This window comes from Dasypus novemcinctus, chromosome 8, assembly GCF_030445035.2.
Source record: "Dasypus novemcinctus isolate mDasNov1 chromosome 8, mDasNov1.1.hap2, whole genome shotgun sequence".
NCBI lineage: Eukaryota > Metazoa > Chordata > Mammalia > Cingulata > Dasypodidae > Dasypus > Dasypus novemcinctus.
In genome coordinates, this window is record NC_080680.1 from 96,642,288 (window position 1) to 96,668,531 (window position 26,244).

General features: G+C 40.2%; 1 protein-coding gene across 1 annotated transcript; it reads right to left on the reverse strand.

Annotated features, from left to right (window-relative positions):
* Positions 1–649: 649 nt before the first annotated feature.
* On the reverse strand, positions 650–25,272 carry LOC131279366 (olfactory receptor 1J4-like). Its single transcript, XM_058301359.1, is given in 3 exon segments — positions 650–1,058; positions 1,060–1,545; positions 24,335–25,272. Coding segments are annotated over 3 exon segments (1,833 nt in total).
* Between the last annotated feature and the right edge of the window lie 972 nt (positions 25,273–26,244).

Here is a 26,244-nt window from a genome sequence, read left to right on the forward strand (position 1 = left end):
ATCCTAAGCAGGGACCAAAAACAGGAAGGGAACATTGAAAGGACATTTGGGAGTATACCAGAGACAAAGGTAAACACTGTATTTGCTGCATAACAAACCATCCCGAAACTTAATGGCTTAAAAAGTCATTTAGTTACATCACAATAGTGTTGGTTGACATTTTGGCTAGGGTTAGACAAAAATGGATGGTATATCTGGTCTGGCTAGGGTCAGCTGATCTAAGCACAGGTCACATGCTTCTGCAATTACCTACCATGTCCCTGGGGGTTGGCTGATAGCTTTCTGGGGTATCTTGTATCTCCTCCATGTGGCCTCTTATCCTCAGGCAACCTAGCTTGGGCTTGCCCACATGGTGGTGTCAAGGTCCAAGAGCTTCTGAAACAGAATTGACAAATACTTTTAAGGTATTGGCATCAGTCATTTGTCATATCCTTTCCAATAAATCTATTAGTCAAAGCTACAGCTCCATCCATATTTAAGGGGTAAGGAAATTCATTGCACATTGGAAAAAAGCTTACAAAAAATTTTGGTAATCTTGGCAATCTTCCATTATCACCTGCACAATTTTTCAAGGAGGCATAACTGGGACATCAATAGGAGAATTAAGAACATGAACGACTGGGTGTCACTTGACAAAAGTAATCCTCCTTCAGTAAAGTATTCCCAAAGCCGATTTCATGGCTGTGTTCCTTAGGCTATAGATGAAATGGTTCAGCATGGGAGTCATCACCGTGTACATAACTGAGGCAATTATGTCCTTGATGTCATAATTGTTTGATGAAGGAAAGAAGTACACCATGGCAAGAGTCCCATAGTACAGAAACACCACAGAGAGGTGGGAACCACAGGGGGACAAAGCTTTGCAGATCCTCTTGGTGGAGAGGACCCTGAAGATGGTAGCTGCAATGCTGGTATAAGAACTCAAAATAGCACTCACTGACAGGAAGAAAATCACGCCTGCCTCAGTAAAGACGACTAGCTCATTGAGCAAGGAGTCTGAGCAGTTCAACTTAAACAGGGCTGTGATGGTACCGAAGTAGTGGGGGTGGTTTAATGTCAGCACAGAAGGACAGGGGGGCCAAAGGAAGGGTGTGCAACAGAGCATGGTCACAAGAGAGGAACCAGGACCCAGCCACCAACAAGACACATGGCTCTGCCTGCATGATGGTGATGTAGAACAGAGGGTGACAGATAGCCACATACCTGTCACAGGCCATTGCTGCAACAAGAAAACTTTCAATAGAAGCAAATAATATGTAAAAATACATCTGAGAAATGCACTCCTCATAAGGAATTGATTTGTGGTTACTATGAATTTCTATCAACATCTTTGGGACAGTGACAGATGAGAAAGAAACATCCATGAGGGCCAAGTGGCTGAGGAAGAAGTACATGGGGGTGTGGAGGCGAGAGTCCAGACTGATGAGGAGGAGGATGAGCAGGTTACCCAGCACCGTGGTGAGGTACATGCCCAGGAACAGGGTGAAAAACACGCCATGCATCTCTGGCCAGGTGGGGAGTCCCAGGACGAGGAATTCAAATGTGCTGCTCAGAATTCATGCTGCTCTTTTCTTTTTGGGGAATTTAGAAAGTGGGAAATGTCAAGGACCTAAAAAGAGTGAACATGCCCATAACATTATATTAATATCCTTTTTAAGATAAAATTATTGATTGAAAGCTACATTTATGTTTATTTTTTACACTGTTGATGCATGCATCAGCAGTCTCTCATACTTTCTCCTCAATGATGCATTAAGACTTCACAATAACAAATAAGATTTCCTTCCATGTAGGACAGAGGACATTTTTATTCCTTTAACAAATATTTATGGATTAACAGCCTAAATACAAAGTCTCTGTGTCTGTGTGCCAGGCCCTGTAGTGGGTAATTTTTGTGTATTTCCCCATTTACATACACCTCACAGGGCATTTTGAAGCATGAATCGTTGTCCCCCTTACTAGTAAACAAATTGAATCTAAGAGGGCTGAAGTCACTCCCTAAGATTACAAACCTTGTAAGGACCAGAAAGAAAATTGGACCTTACTTTGACTTAGAGCAGACACTGAGAGTATGATGCTAGCCCACTGGTGGAAATGCACAGGAACCTGTCAATCCTAGAAGAAATATGGCTACTATTGAGAGAGAATTTAAGTAATATTTTTCTTAATAAGAATCAATCAGAAACCCTAAGGCACATGCATGAACTACTTTCACACATATAGACACAAACGTATAAGTTGCTAATTTGGGAATTCAACCAGCTGTGATCACAGAGTAAAACCTGTGTCTCAATTAGCCACACAGTCATATAAACATAATATACAAATAATGCCCACAAAGTTGGAAAACACAGCACACAAGTTACAACAACACAGGGAATCGGATGTGACTCAAGCGATTGAATTCCTGCCTACTACATCAGAAGTCCCTGGTTCAGTTCCCTGTGCCTCCTAAAGAAGACAGCAAGCTGGTGCAATGGGCAGGCACAGGAATCTGATGCAGCAAGAGACACAAAAAGAAAAACATATTGAGAAACAGAACAAAGCAGAGAGCGGAGATTCTCAGTGCCTCCTAAAAAGGATGAGCAAGACAGTGAGCTGATGCATCTGGGATGCACAGCAAACTGACACAGTAAGAGATACATACACAAAAAAAGAAAAACACAAAGAGAGACACAGCAAAGCAGAAAATGGGGTTGGTTCTAGCAATTAGGCACTTCCCTCCCATATCAGAGGTACCAGGTTCGGTTCCAGGTTTAAGTGTCTCCTAAAGAAACAAGGAAAACAAAAAGACATGGAAAGTGCAAACAACAAGGGGGTAAGGAAAAATAAAAATTAATAATCTTTAATAAAAAAAAAAGAGAAACCACACAACCATACACAAACACAAATCCTGGACCAGCCACGACAGATGAACTAGCAAAATGTCACTTACATCACACACACACATACAAGACACACACCAACTGCACAAGCGTGCCTCTTCACATTCAGGCAACAAGTGACATACTTGGTCACACACATAATACCCTCATATTGGATAGCAGACTCCAGCTGAGGCCTTTACACATCACAGGTGAAATAAGATTTTAAAAGATCAGTTCAAATGAGTAAAAAAGTGAAAAACTCACATTCCAAATGCTGAACTTTCAGTAATTGAAAAATGATAATTTTTATTAAAATAAATGCATTTTAAGAGGTCCAAAGCAATCCTAAATCAAAATTTAAATATTCCATAAGTGCTACAATGAAGACCCAGGGGAATGAATTTTGTATAAAGCTTTTTGAAATATAAAAACTTACTAAGGGGGAGCTCTATCACATTCCCTAAAGGAACAGCAACAATCCCCCAAGTGCAACGGCAAAGACCAAAAAAGAAGGAAGATCCAACAATGAGCCCTTGATACTAATGACTATACTTGTGAGCCTGTGCACCTTAAATAAGAACAAGGGCTAGAGCTGTAGGGTGCCTAAGATTTACCTCCTGAGAGCCTCTGTGTTGCTCAAATGTGGCCATTCTTGAAGCCAAACTCAGTATGTAAATGCGTTGCCTAACCCCCAGTGTGGGACATGACTCCCAGGGATGAGCCTCCCTGGTGCCGAGGGATTACTACCAAGTACCAGCTGATGATGTAATTAGAAAATGACCTTGAATAAAAAGGTCAACTCAGACCAGCAGAATATCTCTGTCTACATATAATACCAGGAGTTAAAAATGCTTTTTGACCTGAATCAAAGGGGGAAATGGAAAGGACAAATGAGTTTATATGGCTATTAGTCTCCAAAATGAGTCGGGAGGTTATCAGAGGGGTTGCCCTTATGCACACCTCAGCAGGGTCCCAGAGACAGATAAAGTAGATACAACCCCAGGTATTGGTTCTTCTGAGGGCTACAGAGACCCACAGGTTCTATGGTCATGGCAGAGGGAGTTCAGTGCCATGTCAGCTGGCCCTACTTTGGAGTTTATGTTTCTGTGTGATGGAGCTGGACTCAGATGTGATATTTGTTAAAAAGCCTCTCCTGTTACTTTTACCAGATCTGTAGTTGGTGCTGGGGTTTAGTGTATACCCAGGGGACCTGAATCTCTGGACTGACCATGTGATAGCCAGGCCCTGAGCCTCAACAGACTTGCAACTCCTACACTCTGGTTTGTTGGACTTACCCCACTCAGATAACATGGAGGTGAAGAAGGTCAACCACCACACCAGGGAGCCAAGAGTGCCTACAACTGAAAGCAGGAGAATTGCATCCAGCATCTATGTGGAATCTAAGCCTCCTCTTGATATAGATGTGGAGTGGACACAACCATTCCAAGGTCCACAGGATAGAAGAATAGAGTATGGATTAGAGTGGACTTACTGATATTCTACTCATGAACTATTGTGATTAGTAATCGAAGAAAATGTGGCATTGGTGTGGAGACAGTGGCCATGGTGGCTGCTGGGGGTAGGGAATGGAGAAAGAGATGAGATGTGGAGGCATTTTCAGGACTTGGAGTTGTCCTGAGTGGTGCTGCGGGGACAATTACCAGACATTGAAGATCCTCCAATGGACTACTGGATGGAACGTGGGAGTGTGGGCTATGATGTAGACCATTGGCCATGAGGTGCAGCAATGCCCAGAGATGTATTCACCAAATGCAATGGATGTGTCATGATGATGGGGGAGAGTGTTGCTGTGGGGGGAATGGTGGGGTGGGGGCTGTGGGGGGTGAATGGGGACCTCATATTTTTTTAATGTAGTATTGTTAAAAAATGAATTAAAAATTTTTTTAAATTTGCTAATATTGTGTAAGGATATTTCTTTCTATATAAGTGAGAGGCATTGCTGGATTGTATCCTTTTTCTGCAGCGTGTATGTATCAGGATAATAGATCTCTCACTGTGCTAAGTATCTTAGTTTTCTGTCTAATAAAGCAAATATCATGCAACAGGCAGATTTAAACAGTGGGACTTCATTGGCTCATGGTCTTGAGGCTAGGAAGAGGCCAAAACAAAGGTGCTATCATGGCAATGCTTTCTTCCTAAAGCCTGTGGTGTCCAGGGGCTGTCTGCTGGCCCTCCTTGGAGCTCCCCATCTTTTCTCTCTCACATGGAGCTTTCCTCTCCTTTCTCTTCCAAGTTCCCTTGACTTCTAGCTTCCTGCTCCTTCCTGTGAATTTCTCTCTCTATTACTAACATTTCTCCTATTGTAAAACACATCTGAGTAAGAAATGAAGATTAGCTTAGTTTTCACATAAAGGAAGAAAATATTAATTAATGAAACCTGGCAGCCTACTGCCTCAGTCTCTTACTCCTGGGTTAAGCAGGAGCAAAGGAAACCAGCTTAAGCCAGTCCTATAGACAGTAAAAAAGATGCCCAAAAAAGAGCTAAATCAATACCAATTCAGCACTAAATTCCATTCCTTGTTTGGCAAAGGGGAGCAAGTAAAAACTAAAATGGTTGGAATATATGGGGGAAACAATTAATCACCAACTTTTGCACGGGAAAGTTAGATCTTCTCGGATAGGCTGTAACCTCTAACGTATCCAATCAATGGAGAAACAGAGTAAGGGCTTGAGTGCTAGGCTTAGGGGTATGAATTGTGTCATTTTTCTTTGTTTGGGGCACCAGCCACGTTTTCTGGTTGTGCACCCCTTCTTGCAAAATTGAGAATAAATTCTTTCCTTCTCCACAATCGGGTGAGCCTTATTTTCTTCCAGAAGATTTCTTTCTTGCAGCCTGTAATTAGGAATAAGAACCATACTGTTTCACATGGCCACACCATAACTAATAAAACATCCTCAACATTCTTCTTCACAATGAGTTCACACCACTGTAAACTAAAATTAAGATGATGCTTTCTTCTGGGGATCATAACTCAACCTAACACAGGGAGTATTCACTCCTTTTCAATGTTTTGGAGGAGTTTCTATGGAATTGCTATTATTTCTTCATTAAACGATCAATAGCATTTATCAATAACCATCTTTGCCTGAAGATTTTTCTGGAAATGTTTCTAATGAAAACCTAATTTTCATTAATTTTTATAAAATTTTCAAATTTAGCTATAGCAACCAGCAAGATGGCAGCATAGTAAGGAGCTCCTAGAATCAACTCCTGGTTCAGGGCAGTTAGTAATTACCCAGAGCTATCCAAAGCACCCTTTTGGGGGCTCCAGGAGATCAGAAGGGCATCCTGCAATATCCGTGAAAGAAGGGAAGGAGAAGACTGCCCAGATGCAGAGAAGATTCATAACTAGAGCACTCTACATTGCAGAGGCTGGTGCCCATACTCCACTGGCTGCACAAGCTGCCTCAGGAGCTATTCTGCAGCTGGAATTGGAAGCTCCAATTCCCAAAACCAGAGAAAGAAGAGACATTGGGCACCACCTTGAACTACTGATTAGCAAATTCATCTGGCTAAAGTATAATCCTCAGAACAGTTAACATTTGAACCTGACCAAATCGGAAAGAGGCCAGTAGCCACAATTTTAACTCTGGCCCTGCCACAAGGGGAAGCTGGGCTGACTAAAAATCACAGTGCTGTTAGGGACTGGCTTCTTTCCATTCAGAAGAGATTGCAGCTATAGTAAAAGCTCCAGCCCCACCACAGGCAAGGAGGAAGATGGAGGGACCCGAGTCAGCCTCTTCAGGAAAATACAGACCATGCCTCATAGGCTGGTGATCATCCTCCACTAGCAGTGCAAGATCCTTTACTAGTTTTCTGTGACTGGAATTGGAAGCTCCATTTCCCAAGAACATGAGATGAAGAGACGGTTGTGATGACCTCAGTTAATGATTAGTAAATTTAGCTGGCTAATGTATAACCAAAAGAACAGCTAAAGTTTGACACTGACCATGTCAGAAAGAGGTCAGTAGCCACCATTTTGTCTGCTGCACCCACAGCATGAAGGGCAGCTGGGTTGACTGGAAATCACAGTGATGTTATGGACTGGATTCTTTCACCCAGGTTGGCCTGCAGCCTAACCTAGTCTTCTGCCCCAGTTCTAGTAGGGAGGAAGCTGGTGGGCCTTACACCAGTCTCTCTGGGTAACTGCCCATATATTTCACTAACACTGACAGAATAATCAGAAGTATATGGGGCAAATGCAGATATTTTGGACCCACACAGCAGAGATTGTTACCCACACCTACAACTCCATCCCTGCACAGGCAAGGGAGAAAAGGGCATGAAGCTTCATCAGTCTCTGGGAAAATATGGTCTAGACCTCCATGAATTCAATTGTTATAGATGGTTGTGGCTCTGTCCATATCCCTGGCAAAGAATCAAGTTGGGAAAAGTTTCATTGGTCCCTGGGGCAATGAGGGTGGCTTGAACCTCCACAACTTACAGCACCAACTACATCCTTGGCTCCTACTATCCAACCAGCAAGGGAGAAAGGGCAAGAAAGTCATAAACTAAAGAGAGAAACTGCACTCAGAATAAATACATCTAGTAAGTCAGATTCCAATCACCAACAAAAAATTAAAATCCACTCCAAGAAACAGGAATATATGGCCTAGTTAAAGGAACAAGATAAGCCTCCAGATGACAAAAATGAGTTGAGACAACAAATCAAAGATGTTCAAACAAATCTCATTAATAAAATCAATGAGATGGCTAAAAAGATTAAGGATATTAAGAAGACATCAGATGAACACAAAGAAGAATTTGAATGAATACATAAGAAAAATACCAGATCTTATGGGAATGAAGGATGCAGTAAATGAAGTTAAAAATACACTAGAAACATATAATAGCTGGTTTGAGGAGGCAGAAGAAAGGATTGGTGAGCATGAAGAAATGGCCTCTGAAAGTGAACATACAAAAGAACAGATGAAGAAAAGAATGCAAAAAATTGAACATGGTCTCAGGGAACTAAACAACAGCAAGGGACATGCAAACATACATGTCATGGGTGTTACAGAAGGAGAAGAGAAGGGAAAATGGGCAGAAGGAATATGTGAAGATATAATGGTAGAAAAGTTCCAAACCCTATTGAAGGACATAGATACCCATGTCCAAGAAGCACAACATATTCCCATCACAATAAATCAAAATAGACCTAATCTGAGACACACATTAATCAAAACATCAAATGCCAAAAATAGAGAATTCTGAGGGTAGCATGAGAAAAGCAATGCACAACGTATATGGGATTCCCAATAAGATTAAGTGCCAATTTCTCATCAGAAACCATGGAGTCAAGAAGACAGTGGTATAATATATTTAAGATACTGCAAAAGAAAAACTTCCAGTCAAGAATCTTATATCTGGCAAGATTATCTTTTAAAAATGAAGGTGGAGAAGTGGACTTAGCCCAATGGCTGGGGCTTCTGCCTGCCACATGGGAGGTCCACGGTTCAGACCCCAGGACCTCCTTGACCCATGTGGAGCTGGCCCATGCGCAGTGCAGATGGGCACAGGGAGTGCCCTGCCATGCAGCGGTGTCCCCAGTGTGTAGGGGAGCCCGAAGCATGGGGAGTGCGCCCCATGGGGAGAGCCACCCAGCGCAGAAGAAAGTGCAGCCTGCCCAGGAATGGCGCCACACACATGGAAAGCTAACATAACAAGATGACACAACAAGAGGAAACACAGATTCCCAGGGCCGCTAATAGGGATAGAGGTGGTCACAGAAAAGTACATGCTGCAAATGGACACAGAGAGCAGACGACTGGGGGCGGGGAGGGGGAGAAATAAATAAATAATTAAAATCTTAAAAAAAAAAGAAGATGAACATAGAATATTCACAGATAAACTGAAACTGAGAGTTTGCACCAAAGGGACTAGCTTTAAAGGAAATTCAAAAGGATATGCTTCAGTCTGAAAAGAAAAGACAGAATAGAGAGGCTTGGAAGGAAGACTAGAAATGAATATTATATCAGCAAAAGTAACTAAAAGTAAAATGAAAGTAACTAAAGGTGTGAAACGAGTGGTGGAAATAAAATATGACAGATAAATCCCATATATTTAGGAATAAACTTAACGAACGATGTAAACCACATATATTTGGAAAACTATAATTCATCATTAAAAAAAATCACAAAAGACCTAAATAATTGGAAGAACATTTCATGCTCACAGATTGAAAGACTAAATATCATTAAAATGTCAATTCCACTCAAATTGATATACAGATTCAATGCAATCCCAATAAAAATTCCACCAGCATTTCTACCTGTGCTCTCAAAGAAAATCTTGTGTCCTGCAGCCACATACTTCAGATAACTGAGAACCAGGCTCAGACTTTCATTGTATGAGTAGCAGAGTAACAAAGAAAAACTAAAGGGTATATGCAGTTAAAATGAGGCATTGATTGGAAAGGAGTGGAACCCAGAGGACTGGGATGGAGGCATACGGGATGATGATAATATTGTTGGAGACATTGGAACCCTAAATTATGCTGAGACTTTACCAGATAAACCTGTGGTGGCCTACCCTGTGGAGACCACACTTTGTCAATGTTGTATCGCCAAGCTTCCAGCCCTACCCAGGGGGTCCAGACCTGAGGTGGGAACCAGCCAAACTAAAGCCTGCACTGCCGTACCTCTGGCCTGCCCCAGGGAGTCAGGACCTCCTCCCACCCCTGAAACAGGTACCAACCAAACTCCAGCATGCACTACCCAGGCTCTGGCCTGCCCCAAGAAGTCTGGACCTCCTCCCAGACCTGAGACAATTCTGATCCAGGAATCTATTTCACAGAAAATGATGTGTGGGAATGGGCACATGCTCATGGAATTCTCTGGTCTTACCATGTCCCCATCATCCTGAAGTAGCTGCATTGATAGACAGTGGAATGGCCTTTTGAAGTTGCAATTATGGTGCCAACTAGGAGGCTATACCTTGCAGGGCTGGAGCAGTGTGCTCCAGCAGGGTGTGTATGCTCTAAATCAGTGTCTACTCTATGGTGCTTTTTCTCCCCAAGCCAGGATACATGGGTCCAGGAATCAAGGGGTGGAAATGGGACTAGCACTACTCACTATTACCCCTAATACTCCACTAGGAAAATTTTTGCTTTCTATCCCTGCAAACTTAAGTTCTGCTGGTCTACTGGACTTAGTTCCAACAGAAAGAGAGCTGTCACGCGGAAACACAACAATGATTCCATTGGACTGGAACTTAAGATTGCCACCTGGCCACTTTGGACTTCTCTTGCCTCTGAATCAACAAAGAATGGATTTAATATACTGGCTGGTGTGATTGCTCTTAAGTATCAAGAGGAAATAAGACTGCATCTACAAAATGGGGGTAAAGAAGAGTTTGGCAGGAGTACAGGAGATCCTCTAGGGCATCTTTTAGTACTGCCATGCCCTGTGCTTAGTCAGTGGAAAATTGCAACACCCCAATCCAAGCAGGACTAGCAATGGCCAGAATCTTCAGGAATGAAAGTTTGGGTCCCCCCACCAGGCAAAGACTTATGGCGAGCCAAAGTACTTGCTGAAGGTATGGGGATCATGGAATGGGTAGTGGAAGAAGGTAGTGATAAATATCAATTTCAACCATGTGACCAGTTACAGAAATGAGGACTGTAATAGTTATGAATCTTTCTTCCTTGTTTCATTATGAGCATGGTTGTATATGTACATAAAATGAACAGCTTTATGTCTTCTTCCCTAACCTTTTCCCTTACAATATGACAAATTGTGTAAGTTTCATGTCTTGAGTTTGGACAGTCCTGGAAACTCATCATGGACCTTCATTGGATTTTGATCAGAGCTCCTGGTTTACAGCCTGCTTGTGGAACCTGGACTTCTGCATCCCCACATTCACATGAATCTTATAAAATTTCAGGCTATTTACAGTTATCTCCTGTTGATTCTGTTCCCTACAGAACCCTACTAATACAATAGTATTATTGGGGGGATGTTCTTAATCATTAGTTAAGTGTTTTATAACAATGCAAGGTATTGGTGGTAGGATGAGGTATGAAAGCCCTCTATGTTGTTATGTATGTTTGTTTTGTAAGTTCACAACTATTACTATACACTTACTATCTATGATATGCTTATGTATGAGTGATATACTTCAATAATTTTTCAAATTAAAAAAATTACCTATACCTTTGTTCTCTTCTAGTTATTTTAAGCTTATGGATGTTTAATGAATGAGCAATAAATTGCAGATATTTAAAGGATACATGCTGGTAAGTTTTGACCTATGGATCCACTCAGGAAACCATTCATCACAACAATCAAGTCAGTGAAAATATCCAACTCCCTAAAATATTTCCTCATCCCACTATGTAAGAGATTCCACCCACAATTTTCTTCTTCAAGCCCTCTTCTCTATAACCAGGAAGCCACTGATCAGCTCTCTAACACTAAAGATTAGTTTGTCATTTCTAAAATTTAATGTAAATGAAATCACACAGCATGTGAATGTCTTCTTTAAGTATAACTATATGAGAGTCATCCAGGTTGGTGTTTTATTATGAGTCCATTCTTTTTTGTTATTGAGTAGTATTCCAGGGGTTGGTTAATATTTAAGTTGTTGTTTCTTAACATTTCATTTGTGTCGTATTTTGGACCATTAAAAATAGAGCTAGTCTGAACAATATAAATCATTCTTTGAATGGATTTGTGCTTTCATTTCTCATGGTTATATACCTAAGGGTGTAATAACAACATCATATCTTAAGTGTCCAATCAGTATTTTTAGAAACTGCCAGTGAGTTTGCAAAGGTGTTGTATGATTTCTGTTCCCAACAACAGTGCACAATAGTTCAAGCCCTTCTAATCCTCACCAACATATGGATAGTCAGTGTTAGAGGTTTGCAGTAATTAAGAAGCTGTAGCTCAGTTTCCCCAGATATGCACTGGGAAAAAGCTAACCCCATCCCCCATAAGCCTACATGTCCAAGGGCATGGCGCTTCCCCACTGGTTAAATAAAGAAACCACAAGGAGATGGGAGTAAAGGAAAATGTAAACCTTCCCTACCTACATATCAGAGGGAGATAAAACTCGTACAAAACAAAGAAACATCTGCTCCTGCAGCATTCCAAGAAACCATAACTCCCTAACCCTCTATCTTCTAGTCACTATCAGGGAAAGTTCCACCTCTAAGAGCTTCCCATTGGTCCCTGCCCTTCACTCGGACCCTCAACCCCCTCCCACCAACTATCATTTCCCCGCCTAGGAAAGTTCTGTATAAATCCAAATCCCCCCTTCCAGGGGTGGGCTGAAGTCTCTCTCCAGGCCCCCACCATGCTGGTGGGGGCGCTGAAGTCTGTTCTTCAGACCCCCTCCGTTGGGAGAGCTTCTCAATAAATCTTTCTTTGTCTATAGTTAATCAGTCTCCGTGTCCGAGTAAGCACTGTATTTTCTCCAACAGCCAGTCTCTTTAATTTTAATATTCTAACAACTGTATACTGTTATCTTGCTTAACCCAGAACTATAAAGTTTTTCTCAATTATTTTCTTCAGATATTTTGTAATTTTAGATTTTACATTTACATGTATTACCCACTTTGAGTTCTATTTTATACATAGGGCAATATCTAGCTAGAATTCTATATTGATGAACACAGATATTCAAGTCTTTCAGAATCATTACCTCACAAAATACTATTCTTCACAGTGTAAGAATCATGGACCCAATCAATCCTCTTCAGAGTAAGTCAGAAATGGATATGTGATTTTACAGGAAAGATCTGCAGAAGATCTTTTTGTGTAATGGCTTGGAACCCCTTGAATTGCATAGAATAACAAGTTACTTGAGATTTTAAGAGCAAAAACACAGTCAGCCTGAATGTGAAGGTACAGAGGTATGACAAAATGAAGGAACAATCAGCCCATGGGCAGAAACATAGATGCCGAGGTCTGGGCTTGATGGAACTTCTTTGGGACAACAGAGAGGAGCTACCATTGTTGCATGAGGAAAAGATGGACACATCCCAGTGCTCCAGCAGAGCATGACCACAATTGTGACCTCATAAAGGGTGGAGATGCCCTTCCGCTGATCTAAAGACACAGAATCAAATCACAGACTACACTCAAGCCTTGGAATCTAATGGAATTTGGCCTGCTGGGTTTTGGACTTCCTTTGGACCCATGACCCCTAATTTCCTTTCATCTCCTCCTTTCTATAATGAAAATATCTATCGTATCCCTTTCCATATTGTAGATTGAAAGCAGATAATATGTTTTCTAGGTTTCATAGGTCCACACTTGGAAGGAATTATTCATTTAAGATTGATCATACTCATGAATGATTTAGATGAGGTTTGGGGCAAGAGATGTTACTGACTTGGCTTATGGCTTCTGGGTAATTGAGAAAGAGTGTGTGTGTTTTTTTGTTTCTGTTTTAAATGATTTTTTTTAAGATTTATTTTATTTATTTTTCTCCCCTTCCCCCCACCTCAGTTGTCTGTTCTGTGTCCATTTGCTGCATGTTCTTTGTCCACTTCTGTTGTTGTCAGCAGCACAGAGATCTGTTTCTTTTTGTTGCATCATCTTGCTGTGTCAGTTCTCCGTGTGTGCGGCACCATTCCTGGGTAGGCTGCACTTTCTTTTGCGCTGGGTGGCTCTCCTTACAGGGCGCACTCCTTGCACGTGGGGCTCCTCTACCTGGGGGACACCCCTGCATGGCACGACACTCCTTGCGTGCATCAGCACTGCACGTGGGCCAGCTCCACACGGGTCAAGGAGGGCCACGAACCTCCCTTGTGGTAAACGGACGCCCTATCCACTGGGCCAAGTCTGCTTCTTAATAACAACATGATTTTTAGGAATTCAGAAGAAAGACTGTTTTGAATTGAAAGATAAATACAAGACCTAACCTTGGTCCTGTGGATTTAAACTCATTTATAAATAAAATCTTTAAGGATGTCATAAGTTAAGGTCAGGTCAACCTGAATCAGGGTGGGACTTAATCTGATAAACTTGGAATCCTTAATAGCAAGAAACTGTGCTCAGTGAAAGAGGAGCCAAAGGCCATGTGACAGTGACGGAGACTGAATTGTGGATTTCCAGCAGGCCACCACCAGTACCAGACAGAGTTCAAAAAAGTATGATCCAGTCAACACCTTACTTTTGGACTTCTAGACTCCAAAATATGAGAGGATACTTTTTATTGTTTAGGCTGACAAGGCAAACTAAAAAAGTATGAATTAAGTCTTCTATATTCCTACTGCTATTCTATTTCTTCAATAAATTGAATTCATTACCTTGAATTGAAAGTGGTGTCGAAATATTTGACTATAATTGCAGATATGTTTATTTCTCCTTGCAGTGCTAAGAGATTTGCTGCATGTATTTTGGGATTTTCTTCATTTTTAAAGAAGCTTTAGATTACATAAATGTTACTTTGAAAATATAGGGGATTCCCATATACATCACACCCTCAACTTTTCACACTTACCCCAGTTAACAAGATCTCTCATTAGTGTGGTGCATTTGTTAAATTGATGAATACATACTGAAGCATTGCTATTAACTATGGTCTACAGTTAATATGATTTATACTTTGCACCACACAATTTCATAGGTTTTGACAAAACGTATAATGGCTTGTGTCTGTCATTACAATACCATGCAGAACAATTCCAATGTCCTAAAAATGACCAGCTATGTGTATTTTGAAGATCTGTTATTAGGAGGAAAAGTGTTTAGAATTATTATATACTCTTAATTAATTGATACCTTTGTCATTTTGAAATGTTTCTAATCCCTGCAAATAATTTCGCTATGAAATTAATTTCTTTGATATAATTCTAAACAATTCAGTTGTATTGATTAGGGTTAGCATGGTATATCTTTTACTGTTGTTTTACTTCCTTATTCTTATTCTTTTACTGTAGGATAAAAATGTATCTCTATGGTAACTGATAGGTACCAATTATCTGATTTTATTGGCATGATTGTGAAGGATTAACACCTTGCATTGATTTCCATAACTCAAGAAACAGTTCCTGGTAGCTCTATAAGAAATATTATCCATTATATTAGTCTTATACCCCTTTCCTATGCCTGAAGGCCCTAGGTTTCCCTTGGGTGTCTGAGCCTCAACAGTGACCATAGCTAATTTTTAATAAATTATTAAATTGGATAGGTAAATAAGGGTTTATAATATTCCTGTAAGCAAAGGGGAAAAGATTATTAGTTTAAGGTACAATGAATAGCAATGCAACTGAAGAAAGTCCTTGACCAAAAGGGGGAAAGAGTAAAGACAAATGAGTTTATATGGCTAGGAGTCTTCAAAGTGAGTCAGAAGGTCATTCCATAGTTTATACTTATGCACATCTCAGCAGGATCTTATTGACTGTCACAGTAAATATGGCCTCAAATAGTGGGCCTCCTGAGGTCTCTGGAGACATCCAGACACTAAAGGAAGGGTTGATAGCTCAAGAGTTTGGCAACCTGCCAGTGGGTCCTACTCTGGAATTTATGCTCTCCAGCGTTGCAGGAGTTGGACTCAGTTGTGAACCTATAGTTGAACCTATAGTTAGTTCTACAGTTGATAGGCTTATGTCCAAGAGACTTAAATCTTTGGGCTTTCCATGTGACAGTCGGGCCCTGAATCTCAACTGAGTTGCAAAACCTACTGTCCAGTTCATTGAACACACCCAGGACAAATAACAAGGAAATGATGATGGACAACAACCATCACAAGGAACAGAGAGAGTCTACAACTGCAAGCAAGATAATACCATCCGTTTGCCCCAGGGGATCTAAACCCCTTCTCATTTAGAGGCAGAGCGAACATCACCATCCCAGAATCCTCAGGATTGGGGAATGAATGCTGGACTAGAGTAGTCTTACAGTTATTCTACTATAGACTTACTGTTATTCTAGCAATGGAAGAACTTTTATCATTGATGTGAAGGCAGTGGCCACCAGACGTTCTGAAGGGAGGGAGAGGGGGGAAATAGGTATAATATGGGGCTTTTTAGGGCCACTAGAATTGTCCTGAATGTTGTTGCAATGACTGATACAGGCCATTGTATATCTTTGTCATAACTTACAAAATTGTGAGGGAGAGAGTGTAACTACAATGTAAACTATAATCTATGCTTAGTGGCAATGCTCTATTTTGTGTTCATCAATTTTTTAAAATGTACCACACAATTGAAGGATATGGTTAATGCGGGAAAGAGTGGGAGGGGTAGGGAACGGGCATATGGCAAACAATCCCCTACATTTTTTATGTATCATTTATCTAAGTACCTTTAAAAATTTAAATTTAAATTAAAGAAAAGGTACAATTAATATCTTTGGGTCTCAAAGGTTGGCTCTAATAAAATATTTCCTACACTATAAAATGGTTTCAAAGAGTAATCAAGCATTCTACCAAGATGGCAGCATAATATACTCCAGAGAGCCATTCTCCCTAGAATTTTTGAACAACCAGCAAAGATAGAAGTGAAAATTACCACTCACTAACCAACTTTTCAGAGTAACCCCTCCCTTACGGGCTTGTAGAATTTTCTAGAAGTTTCTACTTCCCTTTCGTTCAAAGGACCACCTCCTCATGTTTATTTATACAAAGCTTGTTGCTTCACTAGGTAAGTTACTGTTTCCTTTCATCCTTGCGGTACCCACTAAAGCTAACTCTGATCAGTTCTAGACACTGAGAATGCTAGGCCTCCATTTTAAAACCAAGCATAACTTCAACTGAGCATGCTCTTCTTAAACCCACCTTCCTAAACTGGATTGGCCCATGTCACCTCAACCTATCTGTAACCATGCCGCATAGCCAGCTTTCCCCAAACTGGATTGGCCATGCCATCTCACCCCATCCTTACCCACTACATTAGACCCATCTTCCCTTGATTGTATAAAACCTCAATGCCCATTTTGTTTGTTGATATTGATCCGAAGTGTGCCTCCAGTCTCCTTGTTGGTGGACTACTAAATAAACTTTCTTTTCTCGAAATCCTGGTGATTCAGCATTGTCTTCTGTGTACATCAGCAGTGCAGTCTTCCTCAAAACTCCAGAAAAAATTAAAAGTTTACAATAACTGGGCAAATTCCCAACCAAGAAAAAAACAACTTTTTAAAAAGTACGAGGAGCACCTGGCATCTTTGCTACACCCTTGCAAGCTCGTCCCTAGTTTGGTGTGAATCTTGCCTGTACTTCCCTTGTGGGCTCCTGGCCCTGTTCCAGAGGGACCAGGTAAACCTTATATGCAAGCAAGTGTGCCTGCTGGTGCCAATTTTGGGGTGGTAGCTGGAAATACTAAACTGGGATGCTTGTCTCTACCTCACCCTCCAAAAATTGGACCTGTGGGCAGGAGCAGTTGAGGAACAACTAAAGCTTTTAAAAAATGAAAAGGTCAAAGCAGCATGGGGCAAAGGATTGGCTGCTAATAATACAATAAAGCACACTTGAGGTGGGGCAAGTCTATGTCAGAAGGAGAAGAAGGGGCACTCAGATTCCTTTACATGGGGTATTTTCTAAGGCCATGATTTCCTACAATGTGCTGTTACTCACCAATAAAATGTATTGAAGGTCTAATACACGCAACAAATTTGATGATCTTTGAAGACATCATGCTGAGTAAATAATCCAGACACAAAATGAAAAATATTATATGATCTAAATGATATGAAATAATTAGATAACATGAATTTACAGAGTCTGGAACTAGAATACATGATAAAAGGGTCCAGGATGGGGTAAAAAATGGAGAGTTAATGCTTGAAAGGTACAGAGTTTCTGTTGGAGTGATGGGAAGGTTTTGGTAATGGATGGTGGAAATGGTAATACCACAATATGAATGTAATTAACACCACAGAGTTATGCACTTATATGTGGATATAAGGGAAAATGTCAAGTTATGCATATGTTACCAGAATAAAAATTTTCAAAACCATAGAACAGTGTAACGCCAACTGTGACAACCAATGTAAACTATGGAATGTTTTTATATGTTAATTGTAATAATATGTTTTCATCAGTTGTAACAAAAGTAACACAGGAAACGGACATGGCTCAACTGATAGAGCATCTGTCTACCATATGGAGGGTCCAGGGTTCAATTCCCAGGGTCTCCTGACCTGTGTGGTGAGCTGTCCCACGTGCAGTGCTGCCGCACGCAAGGAGTACCGTGCCACATGGGGTGTCCCCACATAGGTGTGCCCCACATGCAAGGAATGTGCCCTGTAAGGAGAGCCACCCCATGTGAAAAAAAGTACAGCCCACCCAGGAGTGGTGCCACACACACAGAGAGCTGATGCAGCAAAATGATGCAACAACAACAACAAAAAGAGATGCAGTTTCCCAGTGCCACTGGATAGTACAAGCAAACACAGAAGAACACACAGCAAATGGACACAGAAAGTAGACAATGGGGGGGCAGGGAGGGAAGAGAATAAATTAAAAAATAAATCTTTAAAAAAAAACAAACTAACACACTGATACACCCCATTAATATGGAAAATTATGTTTGAAGAGGTGAGGTATAAGGGAACTCTGTACTTGCTGTATAAATTTTCCATATACTTTTTTAACTAAAAAAAATAAAGAACGCAGATGCGTTTAGTTTCCTTTTAAAGTTTGCCGATATTTATTATACTAAATAAGAATGAACAAACAATAAGCTACTATTCTGTACTCATCATACAGATGGAAAAGGAAAGATATGGAGACATTCTTAGTAAATTGATTGAATAGAAGTGATCAAAGTGGCCATACTTGATAATGTTACTTGATACAAGCTACCTGGGGCATCAGGAAAATGATACTCTAAGAATTGTCAAGGGATCATCTGTGTAGAGAACCTCTGTAATATTTACCTGTGTCCTTTCTTTGGCACTTCCAGTTGAGAGAAGCCATCTCCGCATCATTGCCCACAGGAGAATATCTCAGGAGGGATGAAGGTATTAATAGTCAAATGTGCCACAATGATGAAAGAGGTTGTTGATGTGGGAAGAGTGGGGTGAGGGGGTGAGGGGTATATGGGGACCTCATATTTTTTTAATGTAACATTAAAAAAAATAAAGAAGGAAAATAAATTAAATTAAATTTAAAAAAATAGTCAACATCTTTAAAAGATTGAGAGAACTAAACAGAGTAAAACACAACACATACTTAGATTACCTGGCATTTTGTAAGCTTTCATTAAAATTTTAGTTAATTTATTATTATTTATTATTATTTACCTTCTGCTGCTCACACATACATACACCTTTGTTTTCATAGTCATTGTAGTTTTCAAGAGTTATGTTATGTAAACCAAAAGGTAAGAGTAACACTTGACTTTTATCTTTCTGTCAATTCATTAGCAACTCTTGTTAGTTCTAACGTCCAACAGCATCACCACCTCCACTGCTATCATCATAGATAGAATGATCACTGTTACTTAACTGCACTATTGTAATAGCTCTTCAGATATTCTCCCTTCTTTAATACAAGGCACTATTCCTGCTGTCTATTCTCAGCACGGCATCCAGGACAATCCTTTCTCAAGCTTAATTATGTTGTTCATTCTGCAGAAGAGCTTCAAGTGCTTTACAAATAATTCAACTCATTCAAAGGAAAAATAAAATTTCATCTCTGCTCTGTTAGCTGTAAAATTATCTCTGACTGCTTTTTTACCTCCTCACTCCTGTCTAGTCACACTAACGTCCTTTCTGTTAGTGGAGCATAGCTGGCACTCATTCATGTCTGCAACTTTGCAGTGATTGTCTGTACTCTCAGGAATATTTTACCTACAAATATCCTCATGGTTCAGTACATTAACCCCTTCAATGTTTTGTTCAAATATCACCCTCTTGATGATCCAATCTTCATTCCACTACTTAAAACTGAAACCTATTCCCATCATTCTTGAACTCGGAACCAAAGTGAGTTTTTCATTTTTATTTTGTACTTTTATTGTGTTAATATATCTACAACTCAACATTTCACATTTTATAAACTATCAGGTATAAAATTCAGTTAAATTGATTATAGTCACTATATCGTGCTACCGTCACCAACATACAATGCTAATGTTTTTCATCACCCATTCTGCAGAAATTCTGCACCCATTAGGCCATAACTCCCCACTCCTCTTATATCGTTGCCATAGTTTACCAGGGCTTCTAGGACAAATACCACAAAATGGGTTGGTTAACTCCAGGAATTTACTGGCTAAAGGATTTGGAGGTAAGAACTCCAAAATCTACACACTGCCAAGCCCTTGCTTTCTGTGTGGAGTCTGCAGTGCTCTGGTGCAGGTTTGTCAGAATCCTTGTACTTTCTGGTCTTGTATCTCACTCCTGTCACAAAATGATCTCTCAAAACTTGTGTCTCCTATTGAGGTTTTCTCTGATTCTAGCTTCTGAATTTCCTCTCTTATTAAGTATTCAGAAATATAGATTAGGGCCCATCCTTATTCCATTTGTCCATATGAAATAGAAGTTTAAAAGATCATATTCACAAATGAGTCCACACTACAGTCAATAATATATCTTCAGAAGGTCTTATTTACAAACTTATAACTTACAAGTTTACTTATAACACCCACAGGATTGCAGATTAAGATTAGGAACATGTCTTCTTCTTTGAGGACAAAATTCAATATAGCATAGCATTCAAGCCTTAGTAAACTATAATCGACTTTCATTCTCTCTGATTTTATTTATTGTATTTCCTATGAGTCAGATGATAGAATACCTGGCAGTTGGTGTCTCACTTACTTCACTCCACATGAAATCTGTACCATAATATTCATAGAAGTATTATTCAAAATTGCCAAAATGTAGAAGCAACACAATTGTCCATCAACAGATTAATGGATAAGTAAAATGTGGCATATACATAAAAGGGCATGTTATTGAGCCATAAAAAAGAATGAAGTTTCCAAACATGCAACAACATGCAACATGGATGAACCTTGATGATATCATGTTGAGTGAAATAAACCTTCTGCTTTTCATACTACTTAAAAACATGATATCTGCTGATTTTTTCATTTTCCCCACAAATTTAAATTCTTAAAGAAAAAATATTTTTGCTTCAGATTTATGCATTTATAGAAATATCCAGAGACATGGTAAATAATTATCAAAGGATAAATAAAATGAATACATTTTTCTTGCTTAGAGATAATTTTTACTGATGGACGGTAAAAGATAACTCATTTTCAAAGTCTAGAATTATCAGGCAGATTTAAGTTGTCTGCAGAAAGTCTCAGATGGACACAAAGTACATTTTACATTGGTTTGGGAATTTAGTAATGGGATTGCATGCTCTGTGCTTCTCTAATAGTGTCTTCTCACAGACACAATCAAATTTATGGATAATCTGGCCAAAATCTTTCGAATATGTTTATGTTGGAGGTTCCCCCTCACTAGGTTTGCAATAATTAATGAACTGTGACTCAGTTCCCCATGACATGCATTGAAGAAAACAAGCCCCCTACAGCCTATGTGTCTGAAAGCACGGCACTTTTCCAAAAGTTGAACAAAGAAACCACATGGAGATGGTAATAAAGTGAGATGCAGACCTTCACTGCATCCAGATCAAAGCACCACCTGCTACTCCAGCATTCCAAGAAAATATAACTCCCTAGCCCACTATCCTCTAGCCATACCAGGGGAAATTTTCACCTCTAGGGCTTCATATTGGTCCTTGCACCTCCCTAGGACACTCGACCCCCTCCAACCAACTATCATTTCCCTGCCTAGAAAGGTACTGTTTAAATTCATATTCCCCCTTCCAAGGATGGGCTGAAGTCTATTCTTCAGACACCCTCCATTGGGAGAGCTTCCCAATAAACTTTTTGCCTGCAATCCTCAGTCTCCACATCCCAGTGAGCAATGCCTTTGCACCAATATTTGGTGCTGAAAACCCAGGACTGGTGTTGCACTGAGAATGATTGCTTGGTGAGGAATCTCCCCCTGCCGTGACTGAGAGCCCATCCAGCACTGGACATCAAACCTCGGCTGAGTGAGTTAAGGATTTCTCTTATGGAGGATACTGCTGTCTCTCTCTCTCCTTTTTCCATTCTCTAGGACAACTCAACAAAAATCCTAGTGCTAGGTCAGTGATCCTCACTGTTTCTGAGGGCCACAGCAGGTGGAAAGCATATGTCCTCATGAGAAGAAACCGTTTGGCTCTAGAGATGTCTGGCTCTAAGCGCGGTTTCCTGTTACCTTGGAGATTTCTAACCGATTTGGGGTCACCTGTCTCACTCAGAATCTCACCTGTCCTAGAGATCCTTAGTCTCACTCAGCCACCTAAAATGGGGAATTGAATTTCAGCCTCCCCAAAAACCACACCCTGGGCTGTCTCCTTCATAAACCAAGAAGGAGATATCAGACCTAAAAAGTTCATTTTCTATCAACCTCTGTGTGGCCACAATACAAATTGGACAATGAAAGTCAATGCCCAGAAAATGGCACTTTTGATTCCAAGTTCTCTGAAATTTAGAGAACTTTAGATAGCACAATGGCAGAGAGTCAGAGATCTCTTATATTCAGGCCTTTTATCTTCACAATTGCCCTTCCCTCTGCCAATCGTGTTCTTCCCACCAAATTCTACTTTTGTACCAGATACCATCTCAGAAACCTTCCTCCTCAGCATTTCAACCCCTTAAAATTTCTGAACACCCTAATTTTGATCCCTCAGATCACAGCCCCGCATACCTCCTCCATATAATCCTCCAGTGTTATCTCTGAACTCACCCTCCACCCCTTCATCCTCCTCCCTTTCATCACTACTACCTCTAATCTTCCCTACTCCCCTCCTCATACTCGCTTGTGGGGACTACTTCCTCTTTCTGTGCCACAACCCTCCACCTCTGACAGCACATAGGCTCCTACTCCACACAGACAGCAGTTCCTCCCTTACCCCCTGGGAACTTTCTGCCTGCAGTCTGCAATCTCCGCCTCCAGTGAGCACCATATTTTCTCCAATAGTTAGTATCTTAGAAAATCATCAGACACACTGTATTAACTAGCAAACACATTTTAAAAGGATGCATTCTGAACTCTACAATCTTAAAGATTTGAAAATACATTTACCCTCTATAACCACAGAAAATGAAAGACAAAATGATGGAGAAAACAAAAATGATTGTTAATGGATGTGTCACGATGATGGGAGTGAGGGTTGCTGGGGGGAGTGGTGGGGTGGGGGTGGTAGGGTTGAATGGGACCTCATATTTTTTTAATGTAATATTTTTACAAAATCAATAAAAAAAATAAAAAATAAAAAATGTTAAAAAAAAGATTGTTATCCCATTTATATATAACATGCACATTATGATTATTCATTAAATTTCAAATTACAAATTTTATGATATTTAAAATTATTTTCAACAAATCTTGAAATAAACTCACCTGTCAGGATCCAAATGAATATCGTTTTCTAAATCAATATATGTATCATATTACATTTGAGAATTCTTATCTTTTCAATATGGTATCTGTAACTTAAGGAGTTAAAAGATATAACTTACACAAAACATGTTATTATTCACAACTCTAATCTTAGTCTAAAATCTTTTCTATTCTTGAAGAGAGAACATATATTTCTGAAGTGATGTCTTCCTTCAGAGAAAAAAAGTGTACATGTATTGTGGTATCATAGCAAGGCATTCATATCTCCTCCAGCAGGTAAGGCAACAACTTAACATGATGAGGAATATGGTACTCGACTTGACAGAAATGGGAAACACTGACAAAGCCAGACATTGAGGATATGTGAAAATGAAGGAACAATGAATATATCTAAAGCTAAAGCAATTGGTGTCAGTACTATCACAGATTTTCTGTGAAGCTGGAAATTTTAAATTATGTGGATTGTAGAAAAATATGCAAGGAAGAAATCCTAGGCAGGGACCAAAAACAGGACGGGAACATTGAAAAGAACATTTTGGAGCGTATCAGAGACAAAGGCTGACACTGTATTTTGCTGCATATCAAACCATCCCAAAACTTAGTGGCTTAAACAATCATTAATTTACATCACTATGCTGTTGGTTGCCATTTTAGCTAGAGCTAGACTAAAATGGATGGTGCTTCTGGTCAGGCCAGGCTCAGCTGATCTATGAAGGGGTCAATTGCCCCTCTGCAAGCACCTACCATGTTGCACGGGGTGGGATAAAGGCTTCCTGGGGTATCTTGTTTCTCTTTCATATGGCCTCATATTTTCTGGAAGCCTAGTTTTAGGCTTGCTCACATTGTGGTTTCTGAAAAAAAAACCTACAAAGACATATGAGTCCTTGACATTAACTACTTACTTTATCCTTTCTAATAAATCTATTAGTCATAGTATTTCAACAGCCTTGCTCACACTTGAAAAGGGGCTTGCAAAATATTACAGTGATTTTTGCAAACTTCCATAATCACCTACACAATTTTTTCAAGGCGTCATCACAGGGGCATCACTAAGAAAATTAAGAAAATGTACAGCTGGTTGTCACTTGACAAAAGTAATCCCCCTTCTATAAAGTATCCCCAGAGCCGATTTCATGTCTCTGTTCCTCAGGCTGTAGATGAACGGATTCAGCATGGGAGTCACCACCATGTACATAACTGAGGCAATTATGTCCTTGATGTCATAATTGTTTGATGAAGGAAAGAAGTATACCATGGCAAGAGTCCCATAGTACAGAAAAACCACAGAGAGGTGAGAGCCACAGGTAGACAAGGCTTTGCAGATCCTCTTGATGGAGGGGACCTTGAAGATGGTGGCACCAATATGGATATAAGAGCCCAAAATAGTACCCACTGACAGAAAGAAAATCACTCCTGCCTCAGTAAAGATGACTAGATCATTGAGTGAGGTGTCTGAACAGCTCAACTTCAGGAGTGTTATGAGAGCACAAAAGAAATGGGGAATGGTATTATCATCACAGAAGGACAGGCGGACCAAGAGAAGGGTGTGCAACAGGGCATGGGCACAAGAGCAGAACCAGGACCCAGCCACCAACAAGACACACAGCTCCTCCCTCATCATGGTGGTGTAGTGCAGTGGGTGACAGATGGCTACGTACCTGTCATAGGCCATCACTGCAAGAAGAAAACAATCAACACAAGCAAACAACATGTAAAAATACATCTGGAAAATGCACCCCACAAAGGGAATAGATTTGTTATCAGTATGAATGTCCGTCAACATTCTTGGGACAGTGACAGTTGAGAAAGAGACATCAGTGAAGGCCAAGTGGCTGAGGAAGAAGTACATGGGGGTGTGGAGGCGAGAGTCCAGCCTGATGAGCAGGATGATGAGCAGGTTCCCCAGCACCGTGGTGAGGTACATGCCCAGGAAGAGGGTGAAGAACACACCCCGCTGCTCTGGCTGGATGGGGAGTCCCAGGAGGAGGAATTCAGACACGCTGCTCTGGTTCTCCCACCTCATGCTGCTCTTTTCTTTGATGGAAATTTAGAAAAGTGGGAAATGTCAAGGACCTAAAAATATCTGACATGCCCATAACATTATAATAATGTCCATTTTAGTATAAAATTATCGATTTTTAACTACACTTACGTGTATTTCACACATAATGATACATGAATCATGTCTCACATTTTTACTCCCATGATGCATTAAAACTTCAAAATAACCAACAAAATTTCATTCCATTAAAACCAGGGACAGTTTTTCTTTATTCAATACATGATTATTCAATATCATCCTTACCCCAGTAATACAGTAAACACTTAATAGGGAAATAGAAATGCAAAGTGTCTATGGCTGTGTGCCAGGCCCTGTGCTGAATATTTTGTATGTATTCAATAGGCTTTGTGAAGTAGGAATAGTTGACCCTCTTTTGTCAGTGAGGAAACCAAGTCTCATGAGATGATGTCACTCCCAAGGAGTACAAAAACTCTTGAGGACCAGAAAGAAGATTGGGTCCAAGACTAACTTATGTCAGACACTGGGCTCTTATATACTAAAATATGATCTCTGTGCAGGGTTGGAAATGCTAGGGACCTGCCTGCCCCTAGAAGAAGCATGACCACTGTTGAAAGACAATTAAGGACATACTTTTGTTTTAGGAGTCTACCAGAAACCTCTAAAACACACACAAGCACATATGTTACTGACGTGGGAATTCTATTCATCTGTGCTCAAACAGTAAATATGTAGTTACCCACACAATCATAAAAATACAACTCAAAAATAATGCCTAACATTGGACACACAAACACAAGAAAAAGCACAACCACTAATACTCGTACAGTCTCAAGACTAATATAAAACACATAAAATACACACCACATATGACCTATATATGACTCACTCTCTTAGACTAGACACACACATACAAGCTTACATATGAACAAGCAAAAGTACATAATGTCACCTGCATGACATCAAAGTCATACA